This window comes from Oncorhynchus tshawytscha, linkage group LG06 (genome assembly GCF_018296145.1).
Source record: "Oncorhynchus tshawytscha isolate Ot180627B linkage group LG06, Otsh_v2.0, whole genome shotgun sequence".
Taxonomy (NCBI): Eukaryota; Metazoa; Chordata; class Actinopteri; order Salmoniformes; family Salmonidae; genus Oncorhynchus; species Oncorhynchus tshawytscha.
Window position 1 is genome coordinate 45,039,737 of NC_056434.1, and position 14,197 is coordinate 45,053,933.

Here is a 14,197-nt window from a genome sequence, read left to right on the forward strand (position 1 = left end):
GTCTGACATACTGTAAGCCAGTGTGGGTTCTTCATTTGAATGCTATCTCTTTCATCCATCTTCATCTTTGCAACATCAACTGTATTTGGCAGGTTGACGTTTACTGGGATGGATCTTGTCCAGGAGACAGAGCTGAGCGATTTGCACTAGATTGGCTAGCTGCAAAGTAAAAATTGGCTATATATCGTAAAAATTCATGAAAACAAAAATGTGTCTTTTGGTCTTAATTTAAGGTTAGGGCAGCAGTGTGGTTACAGTTAGAGTTGGGTTTAACATCTTACATTGTGGCTGTGCCAGCTAGTAGCTACAGAGCTGCCTCTGTGTTTTCAGCGTGTTGGAATGAAATGCATTAAGCTGGAGATTTCCATCCACACTATGAATACTGTTTTTATATGTCATTCAGGCCATCACTGCCTGCTGGGCATCTTCAGCATGAGTAGACAGGCCCTGTCCTCCATGTCTCTAAACATGAGTTATGGCGTCAAAGATTATATAAACACATCATGGTCCTCTCTGGCTCAGTTGGTAGAGCACGGAACTACACAATTGTAGATTCGATTCCCATTGGGACCACCTATACGAAAATGTATGCACGCATGACTGTCGCTTTGGACAAAAGCACCTACTAAACGGCATGTATTGTTATATTACTATTATAGTATCACAGTATGTACCATGTCAAAAAAAAATCTGGCCTTGCGACCTGACCAGAAAATACTCCTGTGGGTTAGTATTCTGTTCATTGGGACCTCTGAAAATATTATTGCTTTTGTTATCCCACAGAACATACCCAGCTAGCACATAACGTTAACGAGAGCCTGGTAACGAGAGCCTGGTGAGAGCGTTGTTTTCCTGTGGTTATTTTGCATAGAACCTTCCTATAACTTTCTGGGAATGTTTCAAGATAGTTGCTTGGCTTTGGAACATTCTCAGCACATTTAAGGAACTTCACAAAAAAACATGATTTTATTACATTAACAGCATGTTCCTAAACATTCAAACATGGTTACATTTAATAAAACATGTGGTAACGTTCTAGGAACATTCTCCAACTGGTTTAACATTGAGAAGGTTTCCAAATAGTTCAGTGAACGTTTACATTCTTCTGTGGGAATTTCAGTACTTCAACATAACGTTTTCTGCAGGTTTACTCATGGTTCTATTTAAAGTAATGTTCTCAGAACATTCAGAGAATGTTAAGAAAGGCCAACCCACTTGGAAGCCGGCCCCACCCACTGAGGAGCCAGGCCCAGCCAATCAGAATTAGTTTTTCTCCACAAAAGGGCTTTATTACAGACAGAAATACTCCTCAGCAGCCCCACTCTGCCCTATCTGACGATCCCACAGGTGAAGAAGCCGGATTTGGAGGTCCTGGGCTGGCTTGGTTACAAGTGGTTCTCTGCTGTTGTGAGGCCTGTTAGACGTACTTCCAAATTCTCGAAAACAACGTTGGAGGCAGCTTATGATAGTGGCATTAACAGTAAATTCTCTGGCAACAGCTCTGGTGGACAGTCCTGCAGTCAGTATGCCAATTGCACGTTCCCTAAAAAATTGAGACATCTGTGGCATTTTGGTGTGTGATAAAACTGCACATTTTAGAGTGGCCTTTTATTGTCCCCAGCATAAGGTGCACATGTGTAAGGATCATGCTGTTGAATATGCTTCTTGATATGCCACACCTGTCAGGTGGATGGGCTATCTTGGCAAAGGAGAAATCTTCATTAACAGGGATGTAAACAAATTTGTGCACAAAATTTGAGAGAAATAAGCTTTTTGTACGTATGTACGTATTATTTCAGCTCATGAAACATGGGACCAACGCTTTACATGTTGTGTTGTATTTTTGTTCAGTTTAGTACATTCCGTTCTCAGCATCAACAAAATGTTATACTCTCTTGTTAAGTGTGTTCAGCCATCATGACCACACCCACTAATTGGCCACACCTGATCTTAATGAGTGCTTGTTTCCTTTGAAATGGGGTCTGTTTGAATAGACTAAAATGAATATCTTTGTATGAGTTATAAAAACATGGCATATGAGTGGCACAGTGTACTAATTGCATGGATAAAGAACAGAAGATCATATTGTCAGGTCCATAAATATTTGGACATTGACCAAGTTATTAATATTTTAGCTGTCTACCACAGCATATTGGAGTTGAAATTAAGCCATGAATATGAGCTGAAGTGCAGACTTTCAGCTTCAATTTGAGGGTATTAACATCCAAATTGGGTGAACGGTATAGGAATTACAGCACGTTTTATATGTGGTCCCCCCCTTTTTAAGGGACCAAAAGTAATTGGACAATTGGCTGCTCAGCTGTTCTATGGCCAGGTGTGTGTTATTCCCTCATTAGTTAATTTACAAGTAAGCAGATAAAACGTCTAGAGTGGATTTCAAGTGTAGCGTTTGCATTTGGAATCTCTTGCTGTTAACCCTCAATATGAAGTCCAAAGAGCTGTCACTGCCATTGAAGCAAGCCATCATTAGGCTGAAAAATCAAAGCAACCCATCAGAGTGAAAACATCAAGTGTTGTCAAATCAACTATTTGGTACATTCTTAAAAAGAAAGAACGCACTGGTGAGCTCAGGAACACCAAAAGACCCAGAAGACCACGGATAACAACTGTGGTGGATGACAGAAGAATTATTTCCTTGGTGAAGAAAAACCCCTTCACAATAGTTGGCCAGATCAAGAACACCCTCCAGGAGGCAGGTGTATCTGTGTCAAAGTCAAGAGAAGACTTCACCAGAGTAAATACTGACGGTTTACCACAAGATGTAAACCGTCGGTAAGCCTCAAAAACAGGAAGACCAGATTAGAGTTAGCCATCAACATCTGAAAAAGCCTGTACAGTTCTGGAACAACATCCTATGGACAGATGAGACAAAGATCAACTTGTACCAGAATGATGGGAAGAGAAGGGGAGGAACTGCTCATGATTTGAAGCATACAACCTCATCTGTGGAAGTAGTGTTATGGCGTGGGCATGTATGGCTGCCAATGGAACTTGTTCCCTTGTATTTATTGATGACATGACTGCTGACAAAAGCAGCAGGATCAATTCTGAAGTGTTTAGGGCTATATCTGCTCAGATTCAGCCAAATGCTTCGAAACCCATTGGATGGCGCTTCACAGTGTAGATGGAGAATGGCACGAAGCATACTGCGAAAGCCACCCAATACTTTTTTAAGGCAAAGAAGTGGAATGTTCCACAATGGCCAAGTCAATCACCTGACCTGAATCCAATTGAGCATGCATTTCACTTGCTGAAAGCAAAACTGAAGGTAAAATGCCCCAAGAACAAGCAGGAACTGAAGACCGCTGCAGTGAAGGCCGGGCAGAGCGTCACAAGGGAAGAAACACAGCATCTGGTGACGTCTATGGGTTCCAGACTTCAGGCAGTCATTGACTGCAAAGGATTTGCAACCAAGTATTAAAACTCACAATTTAATTCATGATTATGTTTGTTTGTCCAATTACTTTTGAGCCTCTAAAATTGGGGGGCTAAATGGTTGTAAGTCCTATAAGGTTCATACAATAATTTTGACAAAACTCTTAAATTAAAGATGAAAGTCTGCACTTAAAGCACATCTTAATTGTTTCATTTCAAATCCATTGTGGTGGCGTACAGAGACAAAATTACGCAAATTGTGTCACTGTCCAAATACTTATGAACCTGACTGTACATCTGAATCACACTGTTGCTGTGCCACAAGAAAACATTTGTGTTTGCATGGTTCAAAACAGTTAACCTAAATTAAGCTAGGATTATTAGAAGTGTTATTAAAAGTCCTCTTGAAACATTCAGTGAAACCTCAAAAACCTTTACATTTTGTTTAAGACATACACAAAATTTAGAGAATGTTCTCCGAACGTTATATAATATCTTAAACTATAATTTCCCTTCTCAGAATGTTATAAAAGTTTCAGGGAACCAAAGTAAAATATTCTCAGAACCTGCCGGCAACTGCCGGCAAAAACTAACATTCCCAGAACAGGTAAAATTTTCAGAATGTTCAGAATGTTTAAAAAATCATTCTGTTTTACCAGTCAGTAAACTTATGGCTTCATTACCAGAACCAATAAGAAACTAAAAACATACGTTCCCACAACTTCCAAGAAACAAAATGTGCTAGCTGGGCAGTAACTGTGTACAAAGAAGGTATAATGCTGTAATGAGCTATTTAAAAAAAGAAATTAACGAGTTGATCCTGTTTGTTTTTGTTTTCCAAATGTATCTCTCAGCTTTGTTTAATATATTTACAATTTCTTTCAATGGTGAATCCAAAGACCATAATAAGAACTGTGGCGAGTGGATTATATGTATTAGGGAAAGATTAAAGTGACAAAATACTGGAATATGATAATGAGTTCAATCACTTTTACCTGCAATGATGTCATCCATTTGCTCCAAGGCTGCCTCCAACATGTGACTTGCATCTGAGGCCATGGCGACAGACTACTGCATTGGCCTCTATGCTTGATGTCCTAGGAAAGGAAGACCATTGTTAAATTCTAAGAATGAAGAATTCTAGAAGAGTTCAAATCTAATATATGCTAGCTTTGTTAGCTTTGTACACATTGAACAGTAAATAACATAGAAAAAAAGGTTTAAAAAAACAAAAAGATTAAAGATTAAAGCGCTGTGAAATATATTTTCCATAACCAAAAATATTGTATTTTCAGCTGTTTGAAGCTGGTGTACAAAACTGAAATTAAAAGACGCAAAAACAAAACTTAACAGCACACATAGAACCGATCTACTGCTTCTTAGACTTGCTTTCAATGACAAAGACAGATCTGTAACTCATATTAATATATGAATTTGGTTGGGTCGCCCAAAAAGTGACATATTGCAGCTTTAAGAAATGTCATATGGTACGATTACCCACATATACATACCTAAACGGAGTACTGAGGACCAATTGTACTGCTGTGATATATTCTCCATTGAAATGTTTTCAGATATTGTCTGTCTTCTTCCTAGGCATACATTTCAGTGTGATTGGCTTGGCCTGGTATAGTGAGTACTGGTATTTTCCCTGGATCATCACCGTCAGTAAGACAGTGCATGGCTTAGAGGCTGGTTCCCCCCACCCCTATGATGACTGTATAGCACAGAATCCCTGTTCTAATGAGGCCTCCGAGCTACCCAGCAGGGTCTCCTCCCTCTGTCATTCTGCTTTACAGCCGTCAGCATCTACCCTCTTAAACAGAGAGAACAGCACGTCCCCTGAGTAACCCCCCAGGTTAAAGGATTTAAACACACTGTGAATGTCTTCGTTCTTTCAGCTGTTGACAGAGTTGATGGTTTGTGGGCTCGGGGCAATGCTTCCTCTATACTAATTTAGCAGCTAAATTGTTGCCACTGCTGCAAGCAATATGATTTTTCAGATTTTATATATATATATATATATATTTACAGTTGAAGTCGGAGGTTTACATACACCTTAGCCAAACACATTTAAACTCAGTTTTTCACAATTCCTGACATTTAATCCTAGTGAAAAATCCCTGTCTTAGGTCAGTTAGGATCACCACTTTATTTTAAGAATGTGATGTTGAGGTGTAGATCTTACAGTGAAATGCTTACTTACAGGCTCTAACCAATAGTGCAAAAAAGGTATTAGGTGAACAATAGGTAGGAAAATAAATAAAACAACAGTAAAAAGACAGGCTTTATACAGTAGCGAGGCTATAAAAGTAGCGAGGCTACATACAGACACCGGTTAGTCAGGCTGATTGAGGTAGTATGTACATGTAGATAGGTTAAAGTGACTACGCATATATGATGAACAGAGAGTAGCAGTAGTGCAAAAGAGGGGTTGGTGGGTGGCGGGACACAACGCAGATAGCCCGGTTAGCCAATGTGCGGGAGCACTGTTTGGTCTGCCCAATTGAGGTAGTATGTACATGAATGTATAGTTAAAGTGACTATGCATATATGATAAACAGAGAGTAGCAGCAGCGTAAAAGAGTGGTTGGGGGGGCACACAATGCAAATAGTCTGGGTAGCCATTTGATTACCTGTTCAGGAGTCTTATGGCTTGGGTGTAAAAACTGTGGAGAAGCCTTTTTGTCCTAGACGTGGCACTCCGGTACCTCTTGCCATGCGGTAGTAGAGAGAACAGTCTATGACAGGGGTGGCTGGGGTCTTTGACAATTTCTCCAACACCGTCTGGTGTGGAGGTCCTGGATGGCAGGCAGCTTAGCCCCAGTGACGTGCTGGGCTGTACGCACTACCCTCTGTAATGCTTTGTGGTCAGAGGCCGAGCAATTGCCGTACCAGGCAGTGATGCAACCAGTCAGGATGCTCTCGATGTTGCAGCTGTAGAACTTTTGAGGATCTCAGGACCCATGCCAAATCTTTTTAGTTTCCTGAGGGGGAATAGGCTTTGTTGTGCCCTATTCACGACTGTCATGGTGTGTTTGGACCATTCTAGTTTGTTGTTGATGTGGACACCAAGGAACTTGAAGCTCTCAACCTGCTCCACTACAGCCCCATCAATGAGAATGGGGGCGTGCTCGGTTCTCCTTTTCCTGTAGTCCACAATCATCTCCTTAGTCTTGGTTACGTTGAGGGATAGGTTGTTATTCTGGCACCACCCGGCCAGGTCTCTGACCTCCTCCCTATACGCTGCCTCGTCATTGTCGGTGATCAGGCCTACCATTGTTGTGTCATATGCAAACTTAATGATGGTGTTGGAGTCGTGCCTGGCCATGCAGTCGTGGGTTAACAGGGAGTACAGAAGGGGACTGAGCATGCACCCCTGGGGAGCTCCAGTGTTCAGGATCAGCGTGGCAGGTGTGATACTACCTACCCTCACCACCTGGGGGTGGCCGATCAGGAAGTCCAGGATCCAGTTGCAGAGGGAGGTGTTTAGTCCCAGGTTCCTTAGCTTAGTGATGAACTTTGAGGGTACTATGGTGTTGAACGCTGAGCTGTAGTCAATGAATAGCATTCTCACATAAGTGTTCCTTTAGTCCAGGTGGGAAAGGGCAGTGTGGAGTGCAATAGAGATTGCATCATCTGTGGATCTGTTTGGGCGGTATGCAAATTAATGTGGGTCTAGGGTTTCTGAGATAATGGTGTTGATGTGAGCCATTACCAGCCTTTCAAAGCACTTCTTGGCTACGGACAGGTGCGCTAAGGGTCTGTAGTCATTTAGGCAGGTTTCCTTTGTGTTCTTGGGCACAGGGACTATGGTGGTCTGCTTGAAACATGTTGTTATTACTTGTGTCATGCACAAAGTAGATGTCCTAACTGACTTGCCAATACTATAGTTTGATAACAAGAAATTTGTGGAGTGGTTGAAAAACAAGTTTTATGAATCCAACGTAAATGTATGTAAACTTCCGACTTCAACTGTATATTTCTAACGAGACACACTTTTAAATGGATAGTTGTTGGCTCAATGACTGGATGTCTATGGGAATAGCTGGCATGTCATTGCACTAACTCTGTTAGCAATGCAACCCCCCCCCCACCCTTGCATCCACTGCTGAAAAGTACCAGGTTTGTCTTCAATACAGTTCAAAAAGGATCAGAGTAAAGCGTGACTGATCATTTGATTGTTGTGCCAAGAAATACATCTGTCTCACACATCAACCTATGATGAGTTCCAATTATCAAAGTCAATAGAAATATCTTCAACAGGGCTTTAAATACTTAAGTATTTAATTCCCCCAAACTATCTCCATACTATCATATGACAGAATGGAAACATATCTATTATTATTCAAGTAATCTTCTCTGGAAAAAATTATAGATGTGACCATTGACTGTGAGACGTTGGTGAAACACAGGCATAGGCCTCTGAGACAAAAGGCAACTGTAGACGTCGGACAGGCAGGCAGGGAGCGTGTTGAAAGGCGTCAACAGTGTTAATTATGTGGCTGTTCAGATTTAGCTGGACACGGCTGAGGGTGATGGCTCCATTTATTCAGAGCCTCTGTAGTGACAGCTCCTCTGTGTAACAGCAGCACAGTGGGCAGCAGACAGTAGTATTCTAATAACTGGCCTGGTAATACAAACCCAATTAAAGCCTGCAGTTAAAGGCCATGAGGACCTCAGGACTCCCTTGTACTGCAAACCTGTAATGGACAGGCCAGAGAGAATAATACAGTCTACTACCCCTATAATCAACTGGCACAGTGGGCAGCAGACATGGGGTCAATAGGGTCCGCGGGTCCCGAAAAAAATAATACAAATAAACATACAGTGGGGCAAAAAAGTATTTAGTCAGCCACCAATTGTGCAAGTTCTCACACTTAAAAAGATGAGAGAGGCCTGTAATTTTCATCATAGGTACACTTCAACTATGACAGACAAAATGAGAAGAAAAGAAATCCAGAAAATCACATTGTACGATTTTTTATGAATTTATTTGCAAATTATGGTGGAAAATAAGTATTTGGTCACCTAAAAACAAGCAAGTTTTCTGTCTCTCACAGACCTGTATATATATTATCAGTCAAAAGTTTGGACACACCTACTCATTCAAGGGTTTTTCTTTATTTTTTATACTATTTTCTACATTGTAGAATAATAGTGAAGACATCAAAACTATGAAATAACACATACGGAATCATGTATTAAACAAAAAACTATTAAACAAATGAAAATATTGTTTAGATACTTCAAAGCAGCCACCCTTTGCCTTGATGACAGCTTTGCACACACTTGGCATTCTCTCAACCAGCTTCACCTGGATTGCTTTTCCAACAGTCCTGAAGGAGTTCCCACATATGCTGAGTACTTGTTGGCTGCTTTACCAACACTCTGTGGTCCAACTCATCCCAAACCATCTCAAGTGGGTTGAGGTCGGGTAATTGTGGAGGCTAGGTCATCTGATGCAGCACTCCATCACTCTCCTTCTTGGTCAAATAGCCCTTATACAGCCTGGAGGTGTGTTGGGTCATTGTTCTGTTGAAAAACAAATGATAGTCCCACTAAGCGAAAACCAGATGGAATGGCATATCGCTGCAGAATGCTGTGGTAAACATGCTGGTTAAGTGTACCGTGAATTCTAAATAAATCACAGACAGTGTTACCAGAAAAGCACCACCACACCTCCTTCTCCATGCTTCACCGCACATGCAGAGATCATCCGTTCACCTACTCTGCATCTCACAAAGAAACCAAAGGACAGATTTCCACTGGTCTAATGTCCATTTCTCATGTTTTTTTAAGCAAGTCTCTTCTTCGTTTTGCTGTCCTTTAGTAGTGGTTTATTTTCAGCAATTTCACCATGCAGGCCTGATTCAAACAGTCTCCTCTGAACAGTTGACGTTGAGATGTGTCTGTTACTTGCCCTGTGAGGTGCAATCTGAGGTACAGTTAATTGCCGATTTCTAATGCACTTATCCTCTGCAGCAGAGGCAACTCTGGGTCTTGCTTTCCTGTCGCGGTCCTCATAAGAGCCAGTTTCATCATAGCGCTTGATGGTTGTTGCGACTGCACTTGAAGAAACTCTAGGTCTACATAAGGGTGGGATATGGGAGAACCTTCCAGAAGGACAACCATCTCAGTTTGTTATATCTGGAGTACTTCTCCTGTCCTATTCGGTGTCCTGTGTGAATCTAAGTGTGCGTTCTCTAATTCTCTCCTTCTCTCTCTCGGAGGACCTGAGCCCTAGGACCATGCCCCAGGATTACCTGACATGATGACTCCTTGCTGTCCCCAGTCCACCTGGCCGTTCTGCTGCTCCAGTTTCAACTGTTCTGCCTTCATATTATTCGAACATGCTGATCATTTATGAACATTTGAACATCTTGGCCATGTTCTGTGATAATCTCCACCCGGCACAGCCAGAAGAGGACTGGCCACCCCACATAGCCTGGTTCCTCTCTAGGTTTCTTCCTAGGTTTTGGCCTTTCTAGGGAGTTTTTCCTAGCCACCGTGCTTCTACACCTGCATTGCTTGCTGTTTGGGGTTTTAGGCTGGGTTTCTGTACAGCACTTTGAGATATCAGCTGATGTACGAAGGGCTATATAAATCAATTTGATTTGATTTGATTTGTAGCACTACACCAATCAGGCCTTTATGGTAGAGTGGCCAGATGGAAGCCACTCCTCAATAAAAGGTACATGACAGCCTGCTTGGAGTTTGCCAAAAGGCAAATAAATACTCTCAGACCATGAGTAACGGTCACCACCGATAAATCCATGATAAGCATTTCTCTATGGCTGGCCATGCCTTCCTCCTGGCTACTCCACCCCTGGACAACAGCTCCGCCTACCCCCCGCAGCTACTCGCCCAAGCCTCCCCAGCTTCTCCTTCACCCAAATCCAGATAGCAGATGTTCTGAAAGAGCTGCAAAACCTGGACCCGTACAAATCAGCTGGGCTAGACAATCTGGACCCTCTCTTTCTAAAACTCTCCGCTGCCATTGTTGCAACCTCTATTACCAGCCTGTTCAACCTCTCTTTCGTATAGTCCGAGATCCCTAAAGATTGGAAAGCTGCCGCGGACCTACATCTATCCTGCCCGGACCTATATCTATCCTGCCCTGCCTCTCTAAAGTCTTCGAAAGCCAAGTTAATAAACAGATCACTGACCATTTCGAATCCCACCGTAGCCGGTCCGAGCCGGTCACGGGTGCACCTCAGCCACGCTCAAGGTGCTAAATGATATCATAAGCGCCATCGATAAAAGACAGTACTGTGCAGCCTTATTCATCGACCTGGCCAAGGCTTTCGACTCTGTCAATCACCACATTCTTATCGGCAGACTCAATAGCCTTGGTTTCTCTAATGACTGCCTCACATGGTTCACCAACTACTTTGCAGACAAAGTTCAGTGTGTCAAATCGGAGGGCCTGTTGTCCGGACCTCTGGCAGTGGGTGATTCCCTGATCCACCTCTACGCAGACGACACCATTTTATATACTTCTGGCCCTTCCTTGGACACTGTGCTAACTAACCTCCAAACGAGCTTCAATGCCATACAGCACTCCTTCCGTGGCCTCCAACTGCTCTTAAACGCTAGTAAAACCAAATGCATGCTTTTCAACCGTTCGCTGCCCGCACCCGCTAGCCCGACTAGCATCACCACCCTGGATGGTTCTGACCTAGAGTATGTGAACAACTATAAATACCTAGGTGTCTGGCTAGACTGTAAACTCACCTTCCAGACTCATATTAAACATCTCCAATCCAAAATCAAATCTAGAATCGGCTTTCTATTTTGCAACAAAGCCTCCTTCACTCACGCCTCCAAATGTACCCCAGTTAAACTGACTATCCTACCGATCCTCGACTTCAGCGATGTCATCTACAAAATAGCTTCCAATACTCTACTCAGCAAACTGGATGCAGTCTATCACAGTGCCATCCGTTCTGTTACCAAATCACCTTATACCACCCATCACTGCGACCTGTATGCTCTAGTCGGCTGGCCCTCGCTACATATTCGTCGCCAGACCCACTGATTCCAGGTCATCTATAAGTCTTTGCTTAGGTAAAGCTCCTCCTTATCTCAGCTCACTGGTCACGATAACAACCCCCACCCGTAGCACACGTTCCAGCAGGTATATCTCACTGATCATCCCCAAAGTCAACACCTCATTTGGCCGCCTTTCCTTCCAGTTCTCTGCTGCCAGTGACTGGAACGAATTGCAAAAATCTTGTATTTCCCTCACCAACTTTAAACATCAGCTATCTGAGCAGCTAACCAATCGCTGCAGCTGCACATAGTCCATCTGTAAATAGCCCACCCAATCTACCTACCTCATCCCCATACTGTTTTTATTTAATTTTCTGCTCTTTTTCACACCGGTATCTCTACTTGCACATCATCATCTGCTCATTTATCATTCCAGAGTTAATCTGCTAAATTGTAATTATTCGCTCATGTGACCTATTTATTGCCTACTTCCTCATGCCTTTTGCACACTGTATATAGACTTTATTTTTTTCTACTGTGTCATTGACTTGTTTATTGTGTTACTGGCTTGTTTATTGTTTATTCCATGTTATTCCTTTTGTAACTCTGTGTTGTTGTCTGTGTCACAATGCTTTGTTTTATCTTGGCCAGGTCACAGTTGTAAATGAGAACTTGTTCTCAACTAGCATACCTGGTTAAATGAAGGTGAAATAAAAAATAAATAAATAAAAGTAACAAGATCTGATGAAACCAAGATTAAACTCTTTGGCCTGAATGCCAAGTGTCACGTCTAAATAAAACATATGTTAATGTTTCAATGCAATTCTAGCTTAAATGGTGTAAGCGTAGTGCTCCAAATAATAATAACAAGTCAGAAATAATTCTTACAATATTTAAAGTGTGGCTGCTGTCACAAGACACATTGATAACATGGTTATATACAGGAAGTACCAGTACCAAGTCGATCAGTGGAAGCTCCACAGAGGAGGGAGGGGAGGACCATCCTCCTCAGTGATTTTTTTTTTTTTAATGTTTAAAACATTTCAAAAGTTCATTTTGGGATAACACTATACAAAATATATTCACGTCACCAAATAATTGATTAACATGCACAGCTCTTGCAGCATTAACTGACATGTTGTCCACCCAATCAAACGATCCGAGAATGAATCTAGTAGTGAAAATATAAGCTACAGCTAGCTAACACTGCAGTGCATAAAATGTGGTGATTAGTTGACTCAAAGAGAGAGAAAGACAATAGCTGAACAGTTTTGAACAAATTGATTTATTCATAAATGAAGGAGAAGAAAGAGAGAAATAGAGAGAGAAATGTCATCATTTTCATTCACTTTCAAATTCACTTGCTTAGCTAGCAAATGCAGCTAGTGAATGAAAAAAGTGAATGAAAAAAAAGCTAGTTTAGCCTACTCAAACACACTGCTCAAACAGAGGGATGCTATGTTAAATAGCTAGCTATGACTATCCAACAAAACACTGGAACTCTTCCAAGTCAAGGTAAGCTTTTGGTTTTACTAATGTATGTGCTAAACTGCTTACTGACTGTACAATATAACATTACTGCATGATTGTAGCGGGTTTACTAATGTGTTAGATTCTATATTGACTATGACGTTACTTTAGCTAATATGGAGAGAACGATGTAGGCAGTGTGTAGCGTTTATGATGTAGTTTGGCTTAGAAAGGCTTTTTTGGCTGGTCACATACACCTAATGTGTTGTGCATTGAAGTCCACAAGCGAAGGGAAAAGGTGAGAGGAGGAAAGCGCATAGATGCAAGAAGGAACACAACGTGGCTGCCATGAAAGGTAACTGTGTTTACGCGTTGATTCTGTTTAAAAGAGTTTCTTAAATGGAAGCAAATGGAACGAAACGGAGATAAACATACCTGAATTTGTCCAACAGAAACTATAATTTGCAACTTTTGGACTAATGATTACACCCTAGATCAGATAGATGCAAGAGTGTGCAAGGCTGTATTGAATGTGTCACTATCTGTCAACTCAAATTTTTCTCTTGACCTGTGTGTACCTACGTTGTAAACCTGAATTCATAGGTTATGTTGTAGCAATCTCATGATGGGTATTGAACTGGGTGAATGGAATATGAATGAGTATATGAATGAGTCATCCCATGTGCAGTAATTGAAATAATTCCATGCTTATGAAATAAAAAATTGTCCTCCATCTTAAATGGCACCGACCGCCACTGGAGTCGATATGCAGAGGTACCAGGTAATTTAGGTAGCTATATACAGTTGAAGTCGAAAGTTTACATACACTTAGGTTGGAGTTATTAAAACTTGTTTTTCAACCACTCCACAACTTTCTTGTTAACAAACTATAGAATTGGCAAGTCAGTTAGGACATCTACTTTGTTCATGACACAAGTAATTTTTCCAACAATGGTTTACAGACAGATTATTTTACTATAATTCACTGTATCACAATTTCAGTGGGTCAGAAGTTTACGTACACTGAGTTGACTGTGCCTTTAAACAGCTTGGAAAATTCCAGAAAATTATGTCATGGCTTTAGATGTTTCTGATAGGCTAATTGACATCATTTGAGTCAATTGGAGGTGTACCTGTGGATGTATTTCAAGGTCTACCTTCAAACTCAGTGCCTCTTTGCTTGACATCATGGGAAAATCAAAAGAAATCAGCCAAGACCTCAGAAAAAAAATTGTAGACCTCCACAAGTCTGGTTCATCCTTGGGAGCAATTTCCAAATGACTGAAGGTACCACGTTCATCTGTACAAACAATAGTACGCAAATATAAACACCATG

At 41.5% G+C, this 14,197-nt stretch overlaps 1 protein-coding gene across 16 annotated transcripts in view; it reads right to left on the bottom strand.

Moving 5' to 3' along the window:
- The window catches only part of LOC112252607 (liprin-beta-2), a 113,113-nt gene that overhangs the window by 75,846 nt on the left and 23,070 nt on the right, over nt 1-14,197 (bottom strand). For all 16 annotated transcript variants that reach the window (XR_006083621.1, XR_006083622.1, XR_006083623.1 and 13 more), the window contains exon 2: nt 4,392-4,493. Coding sequence is in view for 13 of the 16 variants with exons in the window: in XM_024423998.2 (XP_024279766.1) it covers nt 4,392-4,455 (64 nt within the window). In the remaining 3 variants the exon portion in view is untranslated. The remainder of the gene's footprint in view (nt 1-4,391; nt 4,494-14,197) is intronic.